We start from the raw sequence: 20384 nt of genomic DNA on the forward strand, positions 1-20384 counted from the left end.
CGTGTGTGCGTGTTGTGTGCTTGTTATGCTTCCTGCTTTTTAGAGTGGGTGTCCATGGGACTGGGGAGGAGGGGTGGATGGATATTAACTCTTGCACTGCCAAACACCGCTCTTATGGTACAGAATGATAAAGGCCACGTGACCTCCACGCTGACATACAATGTAATGGATACGTGGCAGTCGTGCGTGTTACAGTACAGTAGCTCACACGTGGCTGCATCAGCTGTAAGCCGGGCCTCTTGTGCATCCACGCGTTGGGACTGTACTGGTGGCCCGGTCCTGTGTACCTGTTGCTCTTACCCACGAGGTGGCGCCAGTGCCATTCCGCCCTGCTGTGTATGTATGTTTAATAACGTCCTGTGTAAAAACACAAATAGACCACGAGAGATCGGAGCTTGGGGGGGTAACTTATCGCTAGACGTATGTAATATTTTTATAAGAGGAAATATAATTATGATGTCACTGTTTAGATTGCATTTAGGAGAATGATGGAAGTTGCAGCTGTTACGGGGGGGTGCAGTTTACCCCACCTTTGAAGGGTTAAGGGGCACATTCTCTCTGGTTGCACAGAAAATAAGCACCGGCTCCCCCCGCGGGGCTGGGGAATGGGGTACCTGAGTGTACGCCGGCCCCGGGACCTGCAGGGGGGCTTTTTTTTTTTTTTTTTTTTATTAGGCCAGTAAATGGTTAATAACACCACCAGCATTTGCCTCCGTCTGTTTCACCAAACCTGGGGCCGGGTCGGACGCCCCTCTTGTTGGGGTGGCCCCTCTTGCCGGGTCGGATGGGCCCTCTCGCCGAGGTGGCCCCCTTTCCATGTAAATATTTTCTCTACGGATCCATTTACGAGCTGCGCTGTTCGTACCACGTGTGGCCCCCGGCAGGACAGGCTGCAGATTCGGGGCCCTTTTACATTTTGGCTTCTATGGGACAGAGACATTAGAGACAGAGATACCTCGGGGGCATTAGGGGCCTGTTGCGCCCCCCCCCACGGAAGTGCCTGGTGGAGCCGTCACCATATTTCTCGCTCTTAATAAACACGTTTTCTAATGTTCTCTGCTTGTTGCCCCTGAATGGGGGGGGGGGGTGGCAGATTCCTGCGTTATACCTGGGCTGGGGCAAAAGATATTGAGCTGCGGGGGGGGAAGCAGCAGATCCCACTACGGGCGGGGTGGGAGATGGAGAAACCCAGAACCTGCCAGCGGATCGGCCCCCGACTCAAACCTTAATCAGTCGTTGGTCTCGTTTTAGATTCAGGAGCCGTATGTCTATCCCATGCATGTTTAATACCCTCACTGTATTACCCTCTACCACTTCTGCTGGGAAGCTGTTCCCCTTATCCACCACTTTTGCTGGGGAGAAATAAGGGAAGGCCTCACATGTGCCAGGTGGGGATACTCACCACTATACTAACGAGGATGATGCGGCAGAACATCACACACTGGGCCGGAGGGATAAGAGATGGAGGCTCCTGGTTTATGTTCCAATAAAATGATACCTAGCAGATGGGGGGGGGGGCACCAAAGAGGGACGGGGCGGACAACACCCGGACAAGTGGGAGGTATGCCTGGCTCGATGCTTTCTATGAGATTCTCCCTCCACTCCCAGATCACTCTCATCACCCTCAGCTCCACATTAATTACTGATTTCATACCCACAATGCAATGTGCATCTGGCGTAGTCAGTGAGAGCCACCGACCTGCTGAGGGTTTATAATTTCTGGCATTAACATTATTCCCAAATCTCGGAGCGGCCCCCGGGGGCCGGACACCCTGCGGGGAGCGGAGCACAGTCACCTCCCGTTCCGCCGGACCCGGCAGCTCCTGAATCTGGATCTCACCCAGAACCTCCCTCTGTGAAATGATCAGGTGTCTCGAGGTAGGCCCGACGCGATGGGTAAGGTGGAGTTTTATGCCCTGTGGTCTCTGCTGGAAGCCCCCCGCCAGCTTGTCAGGTGAGGTGGGGCACTTAGCGGGGGGGCGAGAGCGTCTGATAGAGACGTGTAAATGATAAGGAGATTTCACAGCGAGAGGCCGGACACTAGAGAGTCAGGGCTGTTTGGGAGCCTCTCCCGGGGCCACGTTACTAATAAAGATGCCCCACAGCTTTTGGCTGGCTAAAAGTCGTGGGGCCTTGAGCTGCCGTCGGAATTCTGATACACAGGCTGTGCTCTGAGTGTGAATGTCTCTCCTCGGCTGTCTCCGTGACGCCTCTTTACTTTTACTGCTCTTTATATTTATTAACCCTCTGTCTCGTGGCCGGTGATGTGGCTGCCCGCTGTCTCGTGGCCAGTGACCGGTTATCTGTCTCGTTGTCTCTCTGCAGTAAGGGGGGGCGGATGAGTTTCCAGTTGCCCGCTGTCTCGTGGCTGGTGGCCGGTTATCTGTCTCGTTGTCTCTGCAGTAAGGGGGGGTGGATGAGTTTCCAGTTCCCTGCTACCTCGTGGCCGGTTATCTGTCTCGTTGTCTCTGCAGTAAGGGGGGGTGGATGAGTTTCCAGTTCCCCGCTGTCTCGTGGCCGGTTATGTGGCTGTCCTCTGTCTTGTGGCTGGTTACCCTGTCTCCTTGTCTCTGCAGTAAGGGGGGCGGATGAGTTTCCAGTTGCCCGCTGTCTCGTGGCCGGTTATGTGGCTGTCCTCTGTCTTGTGGCCGGTGGCCGGTTATCTGTCTCGTTGTCTCTGCAGTAAGGGGGGGCGGATGAGTTTCCAGTTGCCCGCTGTCTCGTGGCCGGTGGCCGGTCATCTGTCTCGTTGTCTCTGCAGTAAGGGGGGGCGGATGAGTTTCCAGTTGCCCCTGCCCCTGCCTCTTCCCAAACAGCTGCTGCTTTTCAGCCTCGGTGACTGGAGCTCCTACGTCCGGGACACGCAGGTCCACGTCCAGCTCACCGCAGGAGCCGCTCAACCGCAGCACGTGGGGACCCTGTCTGCCGGCTGCAGGTAACTGCCCTGGGTGAAGGGGACGCGTGGCAGGCTCTGTCACTCCCCCCCCCCCCCCCCGTGTGACATGGCCCTGTGTTCGTGATCGCAGGTCTCTGGTGTGGGAAGGGGAGTGGAATCTGGACGTGGTCATGGAGTGCGTAAAGATGGCGGCGCGAGGGATTCCAGCTAAGCTTCTCCTGACGGTAACCGGGCAGGTATTACCCACCTCCGCCACGAGCCCCAGCTGTGCATGCGCTGGCCCCTCTGACTCCTGGACCCCACATGGGAGACCACTAGACGCATCACATCGCTGCAGCTCTGGGCTGCGTGTCCCTGTATAGACTCCCCTTAACATCATGACCCACAGACACGACTTCCGGCGCCCTCCACGTCCTCCCGGTTCCACCTTCTGCCGGGTTCTCACGTATTTGGGGGGTTCTTGATCTGTTTCCCCAGGTGATGAAAGGTTCGGGGTTCAGCAGCAGCACCCCGGCCAGGAGGAGGCTCAGTGAGGGTCCCCCCAGCTCCCCTCTGCTGTCAGAAAGCACCATCGTCCCCGTGAGACCTTCAGACGTGGCGGCCGAGGTGGGTCCCCGCATTGTCCATGGCTGGCCCCCGGTGATGTGGGGGGAAAAGCTGTAGCCACGTTTCTCCCTCCAAACAGGACAAGGTTCAGAGTTCAGAGGTCACGCAGCTGTTGCCTGGGGTCAGACTGAAGGACTCCCCGCCACTGAAGGCCCCCGTGGCGCGGCTCCCCGATGGCGAAAGGGGCCGAAGAACGAGCTGGAAACAGGGGAACCCCAGGAGGCTTCGCTTCCGCAAGGAGTCTGAGGAAGGGACCCCCGGATCAGGTGAATGAGACCCCCAGATACCCCCAACCAATGTCCCCACTACCCAAAACATCGTCCACTAATTCTCACAGGGGCCTCGGCACCCTTATTCTTCCACGTGGCTCCCAAGTTGCTCCCTTTTTTTATAAAATGTGTTTTTTTTGCCCCAGTTTGCCCGTCTGCGCGGTCCGGACACAGCGTTTGCCTCTGCGACCCACACACAGCCATCCTCATTGGTGGAGACGGAGCCGATGAGCAGCCGTGTCAGGACTGGCTCTGGAAGATGGAATTAGGTACGTGGCAGGATGGGGCCGTCGGCCATCTTTCTTTCCCAGCAGGCCTCATACAAGATGGTAGGCGATGCCTGATACGTGATACGGGGATCGTCTGCCACCCCCACCCAGCGGCAGCTTAGTTTTCATACTCTGTGCACGTCCGCTTGGCCCCCCGGACAGGCTGCCGAGGAGCCACGTGCGTTCCGGCCGCCTGACACAGCATACGTCTAATAAATGTTTGGGGTTTTTTTTTCTCCCCAGACAGCGACTTCTGGTTTCCGATGGACGGTCTCTGCCAGGGCCCGGCCCCCCAGTCCTCCCGGGGCCACTCTGCGACCTTTGACCCTGAGACCAAGAAGCTTTATGTGTATGGCGGGATGCGAGGCGGCCGCCGGTTCAGCAGCGTGTATGCGCTGGACACGCTGGAGTGGACGTGGACTCTGATCACCGTGAGTTCTGCCCCTGTACTCGCTTTTGCCCCTCTGCGAGGCTGTGATTCGGGGCAGACGGGGCATAACCAGCTGTGTTGTCCCACAGGCCGTGGGGAAGGTGCCCACACTGTGTTACCACAGCGCCACCATGTACCACCGCGAGCTCTACGTGTTTGGGGGTCTTTGCCCCCAGCCCGGCACCGAATCCGGCTCCTGCGCCAACTCCCTCTACATCTTCAACCCCGAATACAAGATCTGGTACCAGCCCATCGTGGAGGGCGAGCGGCCGCTGGCCAGATACGGGTGAGGGGCTGGCCGTGGCGGATAGTGGGCCGTCCGCTGCCGTCTGACCCATAATGAAAGTCTGTGTTGCGGTCTCTTTGCAGCCACTCAGCGACTCTGCTCCGGAACCGCGTCGTGATATTCGGGGGCCGGCGCACCCCGTCTCCGGTCTATCTGAACGACGTGCATATACTGGACCTGGGTAGGTGGAGGGCGGTATATAGTGGCCCCTGGCCAATCTGAACGCGCAATCTGTTACTGTAACCCCTCCCCGATTTAACCCTCTCTGTGCCTTTCGCAGGGTACATGGAGTACACCTCAGTAACGTCTGCAGCCAGCGCAGAGAAGCCCCCCCCTCGCTGGTACGTGGACCCCCGACACCTCTAGGACCAGTATACCTGAGATGGCTCCTAACAAGAAGCAAATGAATCCCAACGAGTCCTTTCTCACCCTAACAGGGGCCGGATCAGGGGCCCTACATTTAACCCCTTATACCCCCGAGCGAATGGGAGCTGAGGATTTCCAGATGTTTTGTGGTTTGGGGCCCTTAATGGTTCCCTTGCTGTTTTTCCTCCTCGTTCCCCAATCTGCCATTTTTATTCCAGCTTTTTATCGGATCTTCTAGCCTTTTCTGTTTAAATTCCTAAACATTGCTGTTTTCCCCCCCAGTTTTCACGCAGCTATACCGGTCTCCGATCACAAATTACTGATCCACGGGGGCTTTTCATCCGGTGGGCCCCTCGCTGATGCCTTTACCTTTAATTTTGGTAAGTGGGGGCAAATGGGCAAAGTGCCAAAAGGGAACCGCTGGGGGTGAATTCCAGGGGCAGTTAGCAGATCCAATGGACTCCCCGCTGAGTGGACTATTCCATGGTTGCTATGGTGATGAGTGCGTTTCACACTTGTAGGCGCATGGGGTCTCCGGGTATGGCGTCTGTCACCGCAGTGACCTCTCCCTCTCTTGCAGACACCCTCTGTTGGAGCGTGGTGCAGTTCGGAGGGTCCCCTCAGCTCCCGAGGGCCGCTCACGCGTTGCTGAACCTGACCTCTTCCCACCTGACCGACTCTGACAAGGAGAAGCGCAGGGGGCGGAGCTTATGCACCATCCTCATCGTTGGGGGCTCGGATGGCTCCGGAAACTTCTATAGCGACACCCCCAGATATCACCTGGATCTCAGCACCTGATTGGCCCAGCTAGGGCTGCGCATGCCTACTAATAGTATTAAATGTGGCCATGTCTCCTTGGTACCACGGGTGGGTGAGGAAGGGGGTGACACACAGCGGTGGGGGGCAGTTTATGTGTTATTTCCGGGGCGATGGCGGCTCTCGCAGCGTCTGCCCCATTTATATAAAACCCAGAATTTCACTCCTGCAGCGTTTTTGGCTTTTATTAACTCGCGGTGTTCAGACGCCCGTCCCGGGGCATTTATTAGGGGGAGGGGGCAGGTACCCCTGCCACAGTAGTTCAGTTGTAATCGGGTTAGGGGGTCTTGGCTCGGAGTTCCGGGGGGGTATCGGGTTGGCACGCGGGGTGGCTGACCTGGAACGCCTCCAGCTGGAGCAGCGACTGGTTTATGCGGCCGATCGTCGGATACGGATCCAGATCCACTTTAAACCTGAAACGAGGGTGCGCATGCTCGGGTTGGACTGTCAGGGGTTAACGGGCCGTGGTACTTAATTGCTGGGTCGGGTGCAGGTTATCTCACCTCTCTGCGTTTGCCACCTGGGGTACCAGACACAGATCCGCCATCGTCACCTGCGAGGAGATAAAGCGCTTTAGTGAAGGCTGTCCGGGGGGCATGGAGAGCTTTCTATGGCCCGATACATATGGACTGATTTACCCCCCCCCCGGGCCCCTGCGGACAGGTTTATAAATGATGGAAGTGCAGGGTGAGACTGCGAGGGGCCCCGTGAGATGGAAGAAAGTCCCCCAGCTGGGGCATTATAGACAGACCTGATCTCCCACGCAGTACCGGCCGGCCGTCTCCTGCAGCATCCTCTCCAGCGCTAGGAAACAAACAGTAACACGGGGTAAAGAGACAGACGGGCGGACGGACCGGGGGCAAGAGACAGACAGACGGGCGAGCGGACGGACCGGGGGCAAGAGACAGACGGGCGGGCGGACCGACCGGGGGCAAGACAGAGGGACGGATGGGCGGACAGACGGACGGATGGATAGACAGACACGGTGTAAGCCCCCCCCATGCACCCACCTTGGAACCCACGCGTGATAAAGTGCTGAGCCCACTCCAGCTTTGTGTCTCCGATCTTCTCCAGGACATAGAGATTCTGTGGGGAGACACGAGAAGTCACCCTCCGTGGGGGCAGCTGGCGTGTCGCAGCCACATGCTGTCAGATATTTTATGATAGAAAACATGTATTCCACATATTCTGTATTTTACATGAAAACAAAATGGAGTCAGAGCCATTTTATTTTACTTAATCATATAGTGATTATTTCTTTTTGTCCTTGTTCTCTCTATAATTGAGAACAAAGAAGTATTCATGTATATAGATGTTTCAGTAAGTATGATACAATTAATGTTATCTTCCATGAGAAAGTTAAGGAGTAGACGCTGCATATCCTTGGGAACGTAAATTCGTATGGGGGATACATGGTAAGTCTACCAAGTCCTGAGTTACTATCTAGGAGGTAACACCTAGCGATAAGGGTGACCAAGGATAAATTCCAAACATATATGTAATGGTTTTAAGTTAATTCTTAGACCAGAGCGTCTCTCACAGGTAAAGTAAGAAATTACAACGGTGTAAATATGAGTAGAAATTCTAATTATAATGGGTAAAACCCACCGTTATGATTGGAGAATTCCAATCAAGAGGTGGAGGCTATGATAATAAGCTCTGTTTTTAAGCTTATGTCTTGGATAATTAAAAAAGAAAGAAGGGGACCTTAAAAAGATCGCACCCTGAAACAGACAGACCCGGACGGACTTATTCACCAAATTTACCCCAGAGAATTGGAATCTTAAGATTCTGGCACCATATTTCACTCTTGGAGTTACTTTGAGTTCTAACCTATATAACTGGTAGAAAGTTATTTTCTTTTCCACTTAATTTCTTGCCAATGAACCTGGATTAACTTCTACAAGTACCAGTTGGACAACAGCAACAAGTGGTGGTAATTATAATTGTTTTATTATTCTGAATAGAGATGAATTTTGTCTTCTTCGTATAGAATTCCCTGTTTCTGGGAAGTACTATATTGCATTATTGTATATGGCGGCTTGTGAGACTGCAGCTTATAACCCGTGATAATAACAATAATGAAAAGGTATTTTTACCTATAGATGAAGTTTGACATTATTTGCATCTATTAGGAATTTCACTAATACTCAGACACAATTAAATTATTTTTAATTTGTTATATTAGTTGAACTAATATTAGAGAGATAGTGATATTTTTATTACTGCCCAGATTATTATAAATTTTTGGTTGCTGAGTGGACTGGAAATTAATTGTGTGTTAGACTCATATAGTACTAATTCATATTGATAACTATCGATAATATATTGTATTTGAATTATAATTTTCGGCGATCTGAAAGAATTTAGGATCGGAGATAAAATATAGGGTATCTCCTTAAATTCATATTGTGGATGTGGTACTACAATATTTGATAGCGTCGTTATTTTGCGTATGTGATAAAATATTGGCTTTTGCCTATTTTGTCTCATTAATATCCCTAACAATGCCGCCCAATCAAGAGCCACGGTCCTATCCCACAGAGCTAACAATCTGCCTCCTTGCATTGGTGGTACCTGCAGGGGTTGGATCCCGGACACGATGTGATCGCTGATCATCCTGACCTGCGCTCTGCTCCTGGGATCCGGGGGGAAGAGCGACGGTTTGGAGCGCGTCTCCTCCAGGTACTCGATGATTGCAAGCTTTGGGGGACAAAGCCACGGAACACGTGAACACAGCAGCAGCACACGCAGGGCCCCAGAGAATCAGCCGGGGGCCGATCCACACCGCGAGCTACCCGCAGAGAGCGCATGTACAGATCTGACTGGGCGGAGGGGGGTCTCTCCCGTGGCCTGACTGCTTCCTGACCGCTCCCTGCTTGGGGCCACACTCTGCGGGGGAGCCCACCCACACCGTGCATGCGCTGCGTGTCCGGCCGACCTACCGACTGACTCAGGGTGACGCCGTCGATGCGCAGCGCGGGAACCTGCTGCATGGGATTCACTCGCAGGAACTCTTCTGTGTGCTGCCAGAGAAAGACCCGCAGTGAGTGCAGCAAACCACGGCCCTCCGGCCCCCCACCGGACCATGCTGCACCCACCGCCCCCCTGCACACACCTGCCCACGCACCCCCCCCCCCCCCCGAGCACACACGCCCCACCCCTGCACACACACCTGCCCACAAACCCACGGCCCCCCCTGGGCACACACAGAACCACTGGCACCACACACGCACCCACAGCCCCCCCCTGCACACGAATGCTCGCAGACCACTGACCTGTATACCACCATCCTTGATAAGATTGATGGGATGTTGGTCGTATTCAATACCCTTCAGAGCCAGAGCTGCGCAGAGACAAGTGATTAGTCCCCGGTGCCATGGCAACCTCACCCCCCCGGTGCCACGGTAATCTCACCCCCCCCCCCCACAGCAACCCCTGGTATATGGATTCAGGACCAGATCACTCACCGATCCGCACGCGCCACGAACACGAGCTCCGAAAATAGCCAAACAACAGGGGCTAAAAGACAAAGGGGGCAACATGGGGCAGGAGGCAAGGAGATAACCCCCCCCCCCCCCCAACCCGGGGCAGGAGAGACGGGGGGATAAAACGTGGGTCGAGGTAACATTCACAGCAGGGGCTTGGGGCAGAAGAAAATCCCAGTTGGATCATTTTACCCCCCTGCCCCCCCACTATCCCATTCCCAGTATATAGGGGTATCGGCCCCCCCAGACCCTCTCCACAGATCCCACCTTGCCAGTCGGCTCCATTGCTCAGGTGAGAAGAATCCGCTGCACCCCGATCCCTATCTGCTACCGGCCAATCAGCACGCAGCATCAGAGCCGCCCACCATCTGCCCCGCTGACACGGCAGACTTTACCCCATGTGGGACAAATTACTGATTAACCCCTTAGGCTCAGGAAAGAACATCAGCCAGAGCTGCAGTACGGTCTGCCACGGCTCCCCCACCATTACCTACACAGACCGGCCCTGGTGCAGGGGCCACGTTCTGCCACAGACCGGCCCTGGTGCAGGGGCCACGTTCTGCCACAGACCGGCCCGGGTGCAGGGGCCACGTTCTGCCACAGACCGGCCCGGGTGCAGGGGCCACGTTCTGCCACAGACCGGCCCGGGTGCAGGGGCCACGTTCTGCCACAGACCGGCCCGGGTGCAGGGGCCACGGTCTGCCACAGACCGGCCCTGGTTTAGAATCGCGGGTTCTGGGGAAACCTGACCAGTGATCTTGTCACCATAGCAATAAACAAGTTGTTCCTGTTAATTGGTCGGGTCCACGGGTTGCTATGGTGATAGGGCCAGTTTTAAGAATTTGGCCCAGAGTCTCTCTTTCTACCAGTCCCCCCAACGCGCGGTATTACACGGGTGACCTGTCCTCAGGGGCCGAGCACGGGCTGGCCCTGGGGCCACAAGCCACTACATTAACCCTTTTCCTATCACAGGTCGCCCGATTACCGACCAATCACAACACAACCTTCCAACCACGTGCCACACATACCTTCCCCAGCGTCGCCATGTCGCTCATTGACAACTTGCCTTACCCCCGCGATCTGATTGGCTAAATTAAGACTACAGGACCTCGCCCACACGGCGTCCCGGTTCGCCACTTGCGTGCTGATGTCAGTCGGCGGCCGGTTTCCATGGTGACAGCAAGATGGCCGTTGTGGGGACCGTGTTCTGGTCGCTCGGCCTGGTCTCCTTTCTCTCCCGCCTGCACCGCCTGGCGGAGCCGCCCCATGTGTGGTGGGTGATGTGTGTGTGTGTGGCGTGGGGTGTATTCACTAAACAGCGTTAAGCCAGCGAGCTGGCCCTTCGTAATGTATGGGTCAAATCTGTCATGTAGAGTCTATAGAGGAAACCGGGGAGCTAGCCCTACATACGTCACACTGATTTATCTATACATTATACGAGGCATCTCACTGATTGAACTATACATTATACAGGGCATCTCATTGATTGAACTATACAGTATACAGGGGGCCGGCTCGTTGATTTATCTATACATTATACAGGGGGCCGGCTTGCTGATTTATCTATACATTACACAGGGCGCCAGTCACTGATTTATCTATACATTATACAGGGGGCCGGTCACTGATTTATCTATACATTATACAGGGTCCGGTCACTGATTTATCTATACATTATACAGGGGCCGGCTTGATGATTTATCTATACATTACACAGGGGCCAGCTCGCTGATTTATCTATACATTATACAGGGGCCGGCTCGCTGATTTATCTATACATTATACAGGGGGCCGGTCCGCTGATTTATCTATACATTATACAGGGGGCCGGTCAGTGAGTTATCTATACATTATACAGGGGCCGGTCACTGAGTTACCTATACATTATACAGGGGCCAGCTCACTGATTTATCTATACATTATACAGGGGGCCGGTCACTGATTTATATACATTATACAGGGGCCGGCTTGATGATTTATCTATACAGGGGCCGGTTCGCTGAGTTATCTATACATTATACAGGGGGCCGGCTCGCTGAGTTATCTATACATTATACAGGGGGCCGGTCCGCTGAGTTATCTATACATTATACAAGGGCCGGTCACTGAGTTACCTATACATTATACGGGGCCCCGGGAGATGATTGGCTGCCGTGTTTATTATCGCGCTCTCTCTGTGTTTCTTGCAGTTGGGACGAGACGCACTTTGGGAAGATGGGAAGTTATTACATAAACCGGACGTTTTTCTTCGATGTTCACCCCCCGCTGGGGAAGGTGAGACGGCGGATTATAGCTGGAGCCGCTGCTGAGCCGTATCACAGGGCCAATGGTCGCCCAGGGGCCAACGGGCCTGCACACAGAGACCGATGCCCCATCTTAGCTGCTAGGGGCCACTAGTGGATCGCCCCTCTGGAGCAGAGACCTCTCTAGAGAGCATTCGGCGGATAACGGGAATCATCTCTTCGCTTTGTTTCTCCAGATGCTGATCGGACTTGCGGGTTATCTGAGCGGATATAACGGGTCCTTCCCCTTCCAGAAGCCGGGCCAAAGCTATGAGACTCACAACTACGTAGGCATGAGAGGGGTAAGAGAGCGCTGGGAGCCGGCGGAGAGCTGCGGGGAGAGAGAGAGAGAGAGCGCTGGGAGCCGGCGGGTGTCTCACTGTTGTACCATCCGCGTGTTTGTTGTGTATTTAGTACGTCTCTGGCCGCTTGCGGTGGTCTCGCTGTAACTCTCTGTGTTCTCCGCGTTTAGCTCTGCTGTCTCCTGGGCTCCTGGCTGCCCCCGTTTGCGTTCCTGATCGTGCTGGAGCTGTCTCGGTCGTTCCCGGCTGCGCTGCTGGCCGCCGCGCTCATTATTTTGGGTAAGTGGTCCCGGGTTTTGTTCTGGGTGGCTGGTGGCGCATGACGTTGCGTTGGCCCTGTCCGTCTGTCTCTCTCTCTCTGTCCGTCTGTCTCTCTCTCTCTGTCCGTCCGTCCCTCTCTCTCTGTCCATCCATCCGTCTCTCTCTGTCCGTCCATCCGTCTTTCTCTCTCTCTGTCCGTCCGTCCCTCTCTCTCTGTCCGTCCATCCGTCTTTCTCTCTCTCTGTCCGTCCGTCCGTCTTTCTCTCTCTCTGTCCGTCCGTCCGTCTTTCTCTCTCTCTGTCCGTCCGTCCGTCCGTCTTTCTCTCTCTCTGTCCGTCCGTCCGTCTTTCTCTCTCTCTGTCCGTCCGTCCGTCTTTCTCTCTCTCTGTCCGTCCGTCTTTCTCTCTCTCTGTCCGTCCGTCCGTCTTTCTCTGTCCGTCCGTCTTTCTCTCTCTCTCTGTCCGTCCGTCTTTCTCTCTGTCCGTCCGTCTTTCTCTCTCTCTCTGTCCGTCCGTCTTTCTCTCTGTCCGTCCGTCTTTCTCTCTCTCTGTCCGTCCGTCTTTCTCTCTCTCTGTCCGTCCGTCTTTCTCTCTCTCTGTCCGTCCGTCCGTCTTTCTCTCTCTCTGTCCGTCCGTCCGTCTTTCTCTCTCTCTGTCTGTCCGTCCGTCCGTCTTTCTCTCTCTCTGTCCGTCCGTCCGTCTTTCTCTGTCCGTCCGTCCGTCTTTCTCTGTCCGTCCGTCCGTCTTTCTCTGTCCGTCCGTCCGTCTTTCTCTGTCCGTCCGTCTTTCTCTCTCTCTGTCCGTCCGTCTTTCTCTCTCTCTGTCCGTCCGTCTTTCTCTCTCTCTGTCTGTCCGTCTTTCTCTCTCTCTGTCCGTCCGTCTTTCTCTCTGTCCGTCCGTCTTTCTCTCTCTCTGTCCGTCCGTCTTTCTCTCTCTCGGGCCGTCCGTCTTTCTCTCTCTCGGGCCGTCCGTCTTTCTCTCTCTCGGGCAGTCCGTCTTTCTCTCTGTCCGTCCGTCTTTCTCTCTCTCTGTCCGTCCGTCTTTCTCTCTCTCGGGCCGTCCGTCTTTCTCTCTCTCGGGCCGTCCGTCTTTCTCTCTCTCGGGCCGTCCGTCTTTCTCTCTCTCGGGCCGTCCGTCTTTCTCTCTCTCTGTCCGTCCGTCTTTCTCTCTCTCTGTCCGTCCGTCCCTCTCTCTCGGGCCGTTCGTCTGTCCGTCCCTCCCTCCCACTCTCTCTCTCTCTCTCTCTCTCTCTCTCTCTCGGCCCGTCCGTCCCTCTCTCTCTGTCCGTCCGTCTTTCTCTCTCTCTGTCCGTCCGTCCGTCCGTCTTTCTCTCTCTCTGTCCGTCCGTCTTTCTCTCTCTCTGTCCGTCCGTCCGTCTTTCTCTGTCCGTCCGTCCTTCTCTGTCCGTCCGTCTTTCTCTCTCTCTCTGTCCGTCCATCTTTCTCTCTCTCTCTGCCCGTCCGTCTTTCTCTCTCTCTGTCCGTCCGTCTTTCTCTCTCTCTGTCCGTCCGTCTTTCTCTCTCTCTGTCCGTCCGTCTTTCTCTCTCTCTGTCCGTCCGTCTTTCTCTCTCTCTGTCCGTCCGTCTTTCTCTCTCTCGGGCCGTCCGTCTTTCTCTCTCTCGGGCCGTCCGTCTTTCTCTCTCTCGGGCCGTCCGTCTTTCTCTCTCTCGGGCCGTCCGTCTTTCTCTCTCTCGGGCCGTCCGTCTTTCTCTCTCTCGGGCCGTCCGTCTTTCTCTCTCTCGGGCCGTCCGTCTTTCTCTCTCTCTGTCCGTCCGTCTTTCTCTCTCTCTGTCCGTCCGTCTTTCTCTCTCTCTGTCCGTCCGTCTTTCTCTCTCTCTGTCCGTCCGTCCCTCTCTCTCGGGCCGTTCGTCTGTCCGTCCCTCCCTCCCACTCTCTCTCTCTCTCTCTCTCTCTCTCTCTCTCTCTCTCTCGGCCCGTCCGTCCCTCCCTCTCTCTCTCTCTCGGCCCGTCCGTCCGTCCCTCTCTCTCGCCCCGTCCGTCCATCCGTCTGTCTGTCTGTCCGTCCGTCCGTCCGTCCGTCCGTCCGTCCCTCTGCCCGGTGGATTCACGGCTGTCTCTCTTTGCGTCTCAGATACGGGGTGCATCACCCTGTCTCAGTACATCCTGCTGGACCCGATCCTGATGTTCTTCATTCTGGGGGCCGTGCTCTGCATGCTGAAGTTTCAGGCTTCTTCGTGCCGGTGAGAGCCCCCAATACACTTTAACCCCTTCCTGAGCGCAGCGCCTGGCCGGCATCCTGACCTCTTTCTTCGCTTCCGCAGGCCTTTCGGGGCCCCGTGGTGGCTGTGGCTGAGCCTGACTGGCGTGAATCTGGCCGGGGCCCTAGGAGTGAAGTTTGTGGGGCTCTTTGTGGTCGTCTTCGTTGGTCTGAACACAGCCCGGGACCTGTGGAGGATGCTGGGGGACCTGAGCCTGACGCCGGTACGTGCTCCGTTTCCCCCGGGGGTAACGTCACGGGGTGCAGGTAAATGGTGGGGCGTTGGGTGGGCTCCTGCGTGTCGCGGACGTTGAGCGATCGCTGTGTTTCTGCTTGTCCGCAGGGTGTGATTTTCCGTCACCTCGCCGCGCGTGTTCTCTGCCTCATCGTTCTGCCGCTCGCTCTCTACGCTCTCTTCTTTGCCGTACATTTCCAGGTTCTGAATCGCAGGTACGTGTGCAGCGCATCCTGCCAAACGCTAAGCTATAAATCGCAGAGGCCCACCTCGGCCCTCCTCACGGGATAAATATCTTTATAGCCCAGAGTGACGTTTGTGAGAAGAAAGAGTTAAACTCGTGGTTTGGGGAACAGACTCCTCGCCTCTCCTTCCCGCGTCGTAACAAAGGGCTGGGGGGGCCACGGACCGCCACGCGGTGGCTTAGTGAGGGTCCCGGGATGGTTACCGTCTCCCTCCTTTGTTTCCTAGCGGCCCCGGGGACGGGTTCTTCAGCTCCGCGTTCCAGTCCCGTCTCGTTGGAAACAAACTGCACAATGCGTCTGTCCCAGAGTGTGAGTCCCGCGCAGGCGGCGCGCCGGCCGGCAACTTCATAGGGGATTGGAGGGCAGCAGGGGGTCTCAGCCTGTGTTCTTGGTGGGTGGTCCCACCTGTCAGCAGCATGTTCTGGGGGGCAGCAGTTGACGCGCTGGGGTCCTGGGACCGGCAGAGATGGAAGCCGTGGCTTGAAGGTCACGTTTCTTTATCACTCGTAGACCTGGCCTACAGTTCTGTGATCACGATGAAGAGCGTTCGCACGGCGGCCGGATACCTGCACTCGCATGCGCACCTTTATCCCGAGGGGGTCGGAGCTCGGCAGCAGCAGGTCAGCATCGCAGGAGTGTGGCCGGCTGTGTGGCTACGAGTGTGGCCAGGAGTGAGGTGTAAATGAGACCTTTCTGTCCTCCAGGTGACCGCGTATTCCCACAAAGACCACAACAACCTGTGGCTCGTAAAGAGACCGGACCGGGATGACGGTGAGACTCCCCGCCGCCGCCATTACTTTTTGGGTCGTGTTGATCGGACGTGAAACTATTTGCCGTTTTACTTTCAGATCCAGAAGCCCCTCCGGCGTACGTGAGAAACGGCGACATTATCCGCCTGGAGCACAAAGCGTGAGTCCCCGGGACGCTGCCGGGGGGGGGGGGCGGTGCTGCCGGGACGCTCGTGGGGGGGGGGTTGGAAGCATTCTGTTGTATTTGTTTAACAAGCTCTTCTGCGTTCGGATATTTGCCGCAGGACACGGCGGAATCTGCACAGCCACCAGAGGGAGGCACCGCTCACCAAAAAACACCTGCAGGTCACGGCATACGGCACGGTGCGAGGCGGGCTCAGAGTGATGGGACTTGGTCACCAGGCAGCGCATGCAGGCTCCATTAAACCATCTCTTTCCTCCTCAGGAGGGGAACGGAGACCCCAATGATTACTGGAAGATTGAGGTGCTCGGCGGCGGCTCCAGAGTGAGGGTCCTGCGCAGCCACGTCCGCCTGCAGCACGTGGCGACCGGCTGTGTGCTTGGCTCCACCGGGAAAGCCTTACCAAAATGGTGAGTGGCTCCTGGGAGCTTTACGAGGGCATCAAAGGGGCTGCGATCCCCCCTGTGCGCCACGTCCTGCCCCCACCGTGCTCTCTCCCCCTCGCAGACGCTGCTTTGGAACACTTTGGGCCAGGTTTTCGAATTCTGTTGATTTTATTGTTGCCCTTACCCAACCCGAGCGGTGTTTGCGCATGCGCGTCCGCGCAGTACACCGGCAGCGTGTGAGGTCCAGCTGTTCCCTCTCAGCCCCGCAGACCGTGTTTATAGAAACTGCCTCAGGCTGGGGGCAGAAAGCGATGCGGGGATCACAGAACATTCGTTTGGATTATTAAACCTCTCGCTGCCGTAAACGTTCCCCGTCGGCCGGGTCAGAGCCGCCGTCTCGGCTCGTCCGCGGGGGCTGCAGTAAGGTATCTGATTGTAGGCCGGGCTTCATCTTCCGACATGGAAGGTTGCCCCGGCGGTAACGATTGGTGTAGTACGGAAGAGAAGGGACGCCGGTGTCGGGGCCCGGAGCGTGGGGATGAAAAGCTCCCTCTAATTCTTGTTTTTTCCACCCCAGGGGCTGGGAGCAGGGGGAGGTCACATGCAGCCCCTACATCCGCGAGACGCCCAGCACCCTGTGGAACGTGGAAGACCACGAAAACCCAAGACGTGAGTGAGCGGTCGTTCGGGGGGCATCATGTCCGAGGGTTCTGATCATTACGTGTAAGGTGGCTGTCGGGGCCGCGGGGGCCGCCCTCCCAGATATCTCATCCTTCTGCTTCTTTTAGTGCCAAACATCAGCGTGTCCATCCTGAAGCCCTCCTTCCTGGAGATCCTCTCCGAGTCCCATGTGGTCATGGTGCGGGTAAGGACGCAGGTCTCCGATGGGGGGCCGGGCTGGCGCCGTTCGGGGGTCTAATCCGCTTCGTCTTCTCATAAAGGCAAACAGCGGTCTGAAACCCAAGGAACACGAGGTGACCTCCAAGCCGTGGCACTGGCCCCTCAACTACCAGGTGAGGACGCGCAGAGCGGTGCCGTGAGTGGGAGTGAAGGGTGATAACAGTGGCATTTAAATGTCGGGGGGGGGCAGTTAGTGGCGTTGATGTCCCTTCTTTTCCCTCTCTGCTCAGGGTCTCCGATTCTCCGGCGTTAATGAAACGGATTTCCGTGTTTATCTGTTGGGGAACCCTGTGAGTAAATGCTCAGTGAGTGTGAATGAGGAGCTTTCATGTGGTGGGGCAGCTTTTTGAGCAGATTTCCCCGGTAGGTTATCTGGTGGCTGAACCTGGCCTGTTTGTGGCTCTTTGTCCTCCTGGCCGTGGCCGCAGCCGTGTCTCTCCAGCGAGGGGTTGTGATGTCCGGCTGGATGAGAGGTAAGCGCGGGAGAGCCGGGCTCCATGCGGGGGGGCGGAAGCGTGGCTGCTAATGGCGGCTTTCTTGTGTCTTTCAGAGAGCTGCACTGTGCTCCTGGGGGCCGGGGGCCAGCTGGGTCTGGGGTGGCTACTCCACTACTGCCCCTTCTACTTCATGGGACGGGTCCTGTATTACCACCATTACTTCCCGGCCATGCTGTTCTCCAGCATGCTGACAGGTAAGCCACCGCGGGGTGCCTCCGGCTCGTGGGGCCCTGCAGGGCCCAGCCAGGCGTTTCAGTTGAGATGCCCCCCGTCCTGACTCCGGCTTTCTGTTTGTGCAGCTGTGACCTGCTCCGTCCTGCTGAGGTTCTGCGCCATCTTCCTGCCTCCCCTGGCTCGCCACGCGGCATGCGCAGCCGCCATCGCTGTCATTTTCCTCATCCTCCTGTACAGGTACGTCCGGCTAGCCTGCGGCCCCCGCTCTGTCCGGCTGCGCATGTTCCAACAGATATCGTATCTACGAAGCGTTACGTTTACTTGCCCCCTTCGAGCCTCCGCTGTCTTAAGGCATTTAGTTTCCATTTTTGGCCCAGCGCGGCAGGAAGTAGCGCGGCAGGAAGTAGCGCCTCCCCTTTCAGAATCTTCTGTCCCGTTCCTCACGCTCTCGCCTGGCTGCTCTCCCCGTTTAGCTTCTACCTCTTCCACCCTCTGGCCTACGGCATGGTGGGGCCCCTCGCGGACCAGCCAGGGAGCCCCATGGCAGGACTGCGTTGGATGGAGTCCTGGGAGTTCTAGACGCAGCCGGCCGTCGGGTAAAAGGGCAGAAGAATGAAACGAAGCTCCTCGAAGAAGAGGCGGGGGAGGGGGAGGTGTTAATTGTAGGAGGCAAAAGGGACTTGTCCGTGCCCCGCTCCAACACCGAGCAGGGGTGGCAATAACAGCAATAGGGCAGGTATATTGCTGTGATTTAGACCAGAAGCCTCAAAGTGTCATTTTGGATATAAATGGATTAAACGTGTAACACGCGGTGTGTGTGTGTGTGTGGGGGGGGGGGCAGTCACACTTTACTGCTGCTGCCTCTCCCTGTCCGCCGGCCCCTCTCTCTCTCCCTGTCCGCCGGCCCCTCTCTCTCCCTATCCGCCGGCCCCTCTCTCTCTCTCCCTGTCCGCCGGCCCCTCTCTCTCTCTCCCTGTCCGCCGGCCCCTCTCCCTCTCTCTCTCCCTGTCCGCCGGCCCCTCTCTCTCTCCCTGTCCGCCGGCCCCTCTCTCTCTCCCTGTCTGCCGGCCCCTCTCTCTCTCTCTCTCTCCCCCTCTCTCCCTGTCCGCTGGCCCCTCCCTGTCTCTCTGTCTCTGCCGGCCCCTCTCTCTGCCTCTCTCTCTCTCTGCCTCTCTCTCTCTCTGCCGGCCCCTCTCTCTGTCTCTCTGTCTCCGCCGGCCCCTCTCTCTGTCTCTCTTTCTCCGCCGGCCCCTCTCTCTGTCTCCGCCGGCCCCTCTCTCTCCCTGTCCGCCGGCCCCTCTCTCTCTCTGTCTCTCCGCCGGCCCCTCTCTCTGTCTCTCTCCCTGTCCGCCGGCCCCTCTCTCTGTCTCTCCGCCGGCCCCTCTCTCTGTCTCTCCGCCGGCCCCTCTCTCTGTGTCTCTCTCTCTCACTCTCACTCTCACTCTCACTCTCTCACTCTCACTCTCACTCTCTCACTCTCACTCTCTCTCTCTGTAAGCCAGCCGGAGGCCTGGCGGCTGAAGGTGATCGTTTTGTGAGGTTTCCATGGGAATGAGCCCAGGATGGAAAGAAAAAAGCAGATTATGAAGGACCAGAGCACTCTCCCTTCCGCCCCGGCTGGGGGTAATTACGGCTGCAGGATGCTGTGCCGGTAATTACCCTTAACAATATTAACCCTTCGCTAATCCGCACTGTAATTCCAGTGCCCTCACTCGGCGTACGGTGAACCCAAGTCATCCGCCGGTAACTGTGGGCTGGCCGGCTGTGCCTTATGGGGGGCAGTTCAGGCAACGTGCCCCTGGACAGGGTAATTGCTGTGGTTTGCCGGCCGGGATAAAGTCGGGTTTAGGTTGGATTCCTCTGGGGGTCGGAAGGGACGGCCGAGTGTCTGTGGGACTGCCGAGTGGTTATGGCGTCCTGGGCCAGGCTTTACCTGGCATCTCTATATTTACAGCATCTACCCCGCCGCATTTCTCGTACGGGGTGGGTTTCGCTGTCTTTCCGGATCCAGGGCATGGGGCAGTATTTGGGGATTTTCGGCTAGGTGGGCTGAATGGTCCGTGTTTATTACGTGTACATGTTACGGGATCATTAATCATCGTCCGAGCCCATTACTGCCTCGGCTGTCCGCTAATGATTATTAATGGCTCGTTCTCCGCTCATTGGCTGCGCTCGTTATGTGATCAACCTGCCCCCGTCCACCGTCTCGCAGGCTCTACTGAGCGGGGGTCTCTTCTTGGAGCGGGGGGGGGGTCTGCGGCACCTATAGCTGTATCGAGAGCATCAAACACCATCTCATGAACCAATAAATCCGATATTCATTCATCAATAAGCTGCCCTAATAGACAGTTCGGTGGATCCAGAAGCCCCGGGGGATTGGCCCTCAGGGGACACAACGCGTGGGGTACATTTGAGCTGCAGTGCCACTCCAGATGTGATGTCAGCGCGAGGCGCGTCCCACCTTTTGCCGGCACCAAGAGCCCAAGTTATGGTTTTGTTTAATCTCAGGCTCCCTCAACAAGGTTGTGT

General features: G+C 56.6%; 3 protein-coding genes across 3 annotated transcripts; 2 read left to right on the top strand and 1 right to left on the bottom strand.

The window, feature by feature from the left end:
- Window positions 1-1892: 1892 nt before the first annotated feature.
- On the top strand, window positions 1893-5920 carry LOC149275938 (uncharacterized). The gene is made up of 14 exons (XM_089504125.1): window positions 1893-1954; window positions 2326-2402; window positions 2577-2682; window positions 2831-2935; window positions 3027-3132; window positions 3374-3502; window positions 3582-3768; window positions 3918-4040; window positions 4284-4471; window positions 4560-4756; window positions 4840-4937; window positions 5037-5097; window positions 5405-5502; window positions 5703-5920. Exons 1-14 carry the CDS (start codon window positions 1893-1895, stop codon window positions 5918-5920), a joined length of 1755 nt encoding a protein of 584 aa, XP_089360251.1.
- Window positions 5921-6215: 295 nt separating this feature from the next.
- On the bottom strand, window positions 6216-10472 carry LOC149275939 (maleylacetoacetate isomerase-like). The gene is made up of 9 exons (XM_089504126.1): window positions 10455-10472; window positions 9409-9460; window positions 9210-9284; window positions 8884-8957; window positions 8516-8641; window positions 6949-7024; window positions 6690-6742; window positions 6442-6491; window positions 6216-6351 (listed from the first exon to the last, which is right to left on the bottom strand). Exons 1-9 carry the CDS (start codon window positions 10470-10472, stop codon window positions 6216-6218), a joined length of 660 nt encoding a protein of 219 aa, XP_089360252.1.
- Window positions 10473-10610: 138 nt separating this feature from the next.
- LOC149275940 (protein O-mannosyl-transferase 2-like) lies at window positions 10611-18434 on the top strand. The gene is made up of 21 exons (XM_089504127.1): window positions 10611-10699; window positions 11616-11700; window positions 11906-12010; window positions 12181-12289; window positions 14363-14471; window positions 14553-14712; window positions 14832-14938; window positions 15195-15277; window positions 15479-15588; window positions 15673-15739; window positions 15817-15877; window positions 16002-16080; window positions 16163-16308; window positions 16862-16953; window positions 17073-17149; window positions 17226-17297; window positions 17415-17474; window positions 17552-17657; window positions 17735-17875; window positions 17981-18011; window positions 18236-18434. Exons 1-21 carry the CDS (start codon window positions 10611-10613, stop codon window positions 18432-18434), a joined length of 2088 nt encoding a protein of 695 aa, XP_089360253.1.
- The last annotated feature ends 1950 nt before the right edge of the window (window positions 18435-20384 follow it).

The sequence above is a fragment of the Sceloporus occidentalis genome, unplaced genomic scaffold (assembly GCF_023333645.1).
Source record: "Sceloporus occidentalis isolate IW3139 unplaced genomic scaffold, rSceOcc1.0.p SCAF_256, whole genome shotgun sequence".
NCBI classification, from domain to species: domain Eukaryota; kingdom Metazoa; phylum Chordata; class Lepidosauria; order Squamata; family Phrynosomatidae; genus Sceloporus; species Sceloporus occidentalis.

What these genes read in the sequence shown, in the direction of transcription:
- LOC149275938 (XM_089504125.1), top strand. Translation starts at nt 1,893, where the DNA reads ATGGGTAAGGTGGAGTTTTATGCCCTGTGGTCTCTGCTGGAAGCCCCC. An exon ending in TCTGTCTCGTTGTCTCTGCA is followed by an intron (nt 2,683 to 2,830) that starts GTAAGGGGGGGC and finishes GCTGCTTTTCAG; the next exon opens with CCTCGGTGACTGGAGCTCCT. An exon ending in GAGAAGCCCCCCCCTCGCTG is followed by an intron (nt 5,098 to 5,404) that starts GTACGTGGACCC and finishes TTTCCCCCCCAG; the next exon opens with TTTTCACGCAGCTATACCGG.
- LOC149275940 (XM_089504127.1), top strand. Translation starts at nt 10,611, where the DNA reads ATGGCCGTTGTGGGGACCGTGTTCTGGTCGCTCGGCCTGGTCTCCTTT. An exon ending in CCCATGTGGTCATGGTGCGG is followed by an intron (nt 17,150 to 17,225) that starts GTAAGGACGCAG and finishes CTTCTCATAAAG; the next exon opens with GCAAACAGCGGTCTGAAACC. An exon ending in ACTGGCCCCTCAACTACCAG is followed by an intron (nt 17,298 to 17,414) that starts GTGAGGACGCGC and finishes CTCTCTGCTCAG; the next exon opens with GGTCTCCGATTCTCCGGCGT.
- LOC149275939 (XM_089504126.1), bottom strand. An exon ending in GCGTCACCCTGAGTCAGTCG is followed by an intron (nt 8,642 to 8,883) that starts GTAGGTCGGCCG and finishes TGTCCCCCAAAG; the next exon opens with CTTGCAATCATCGAGTACCT. An exon ending in CCGGGATCCAACCCCTGCAG is followed by an intron (nt 7,025 to 8,515) that starts GTACCACCAATG and finishes GTCTCCCCACAG; the next exon opens with AATCTCTATGTCCTGGAGAA.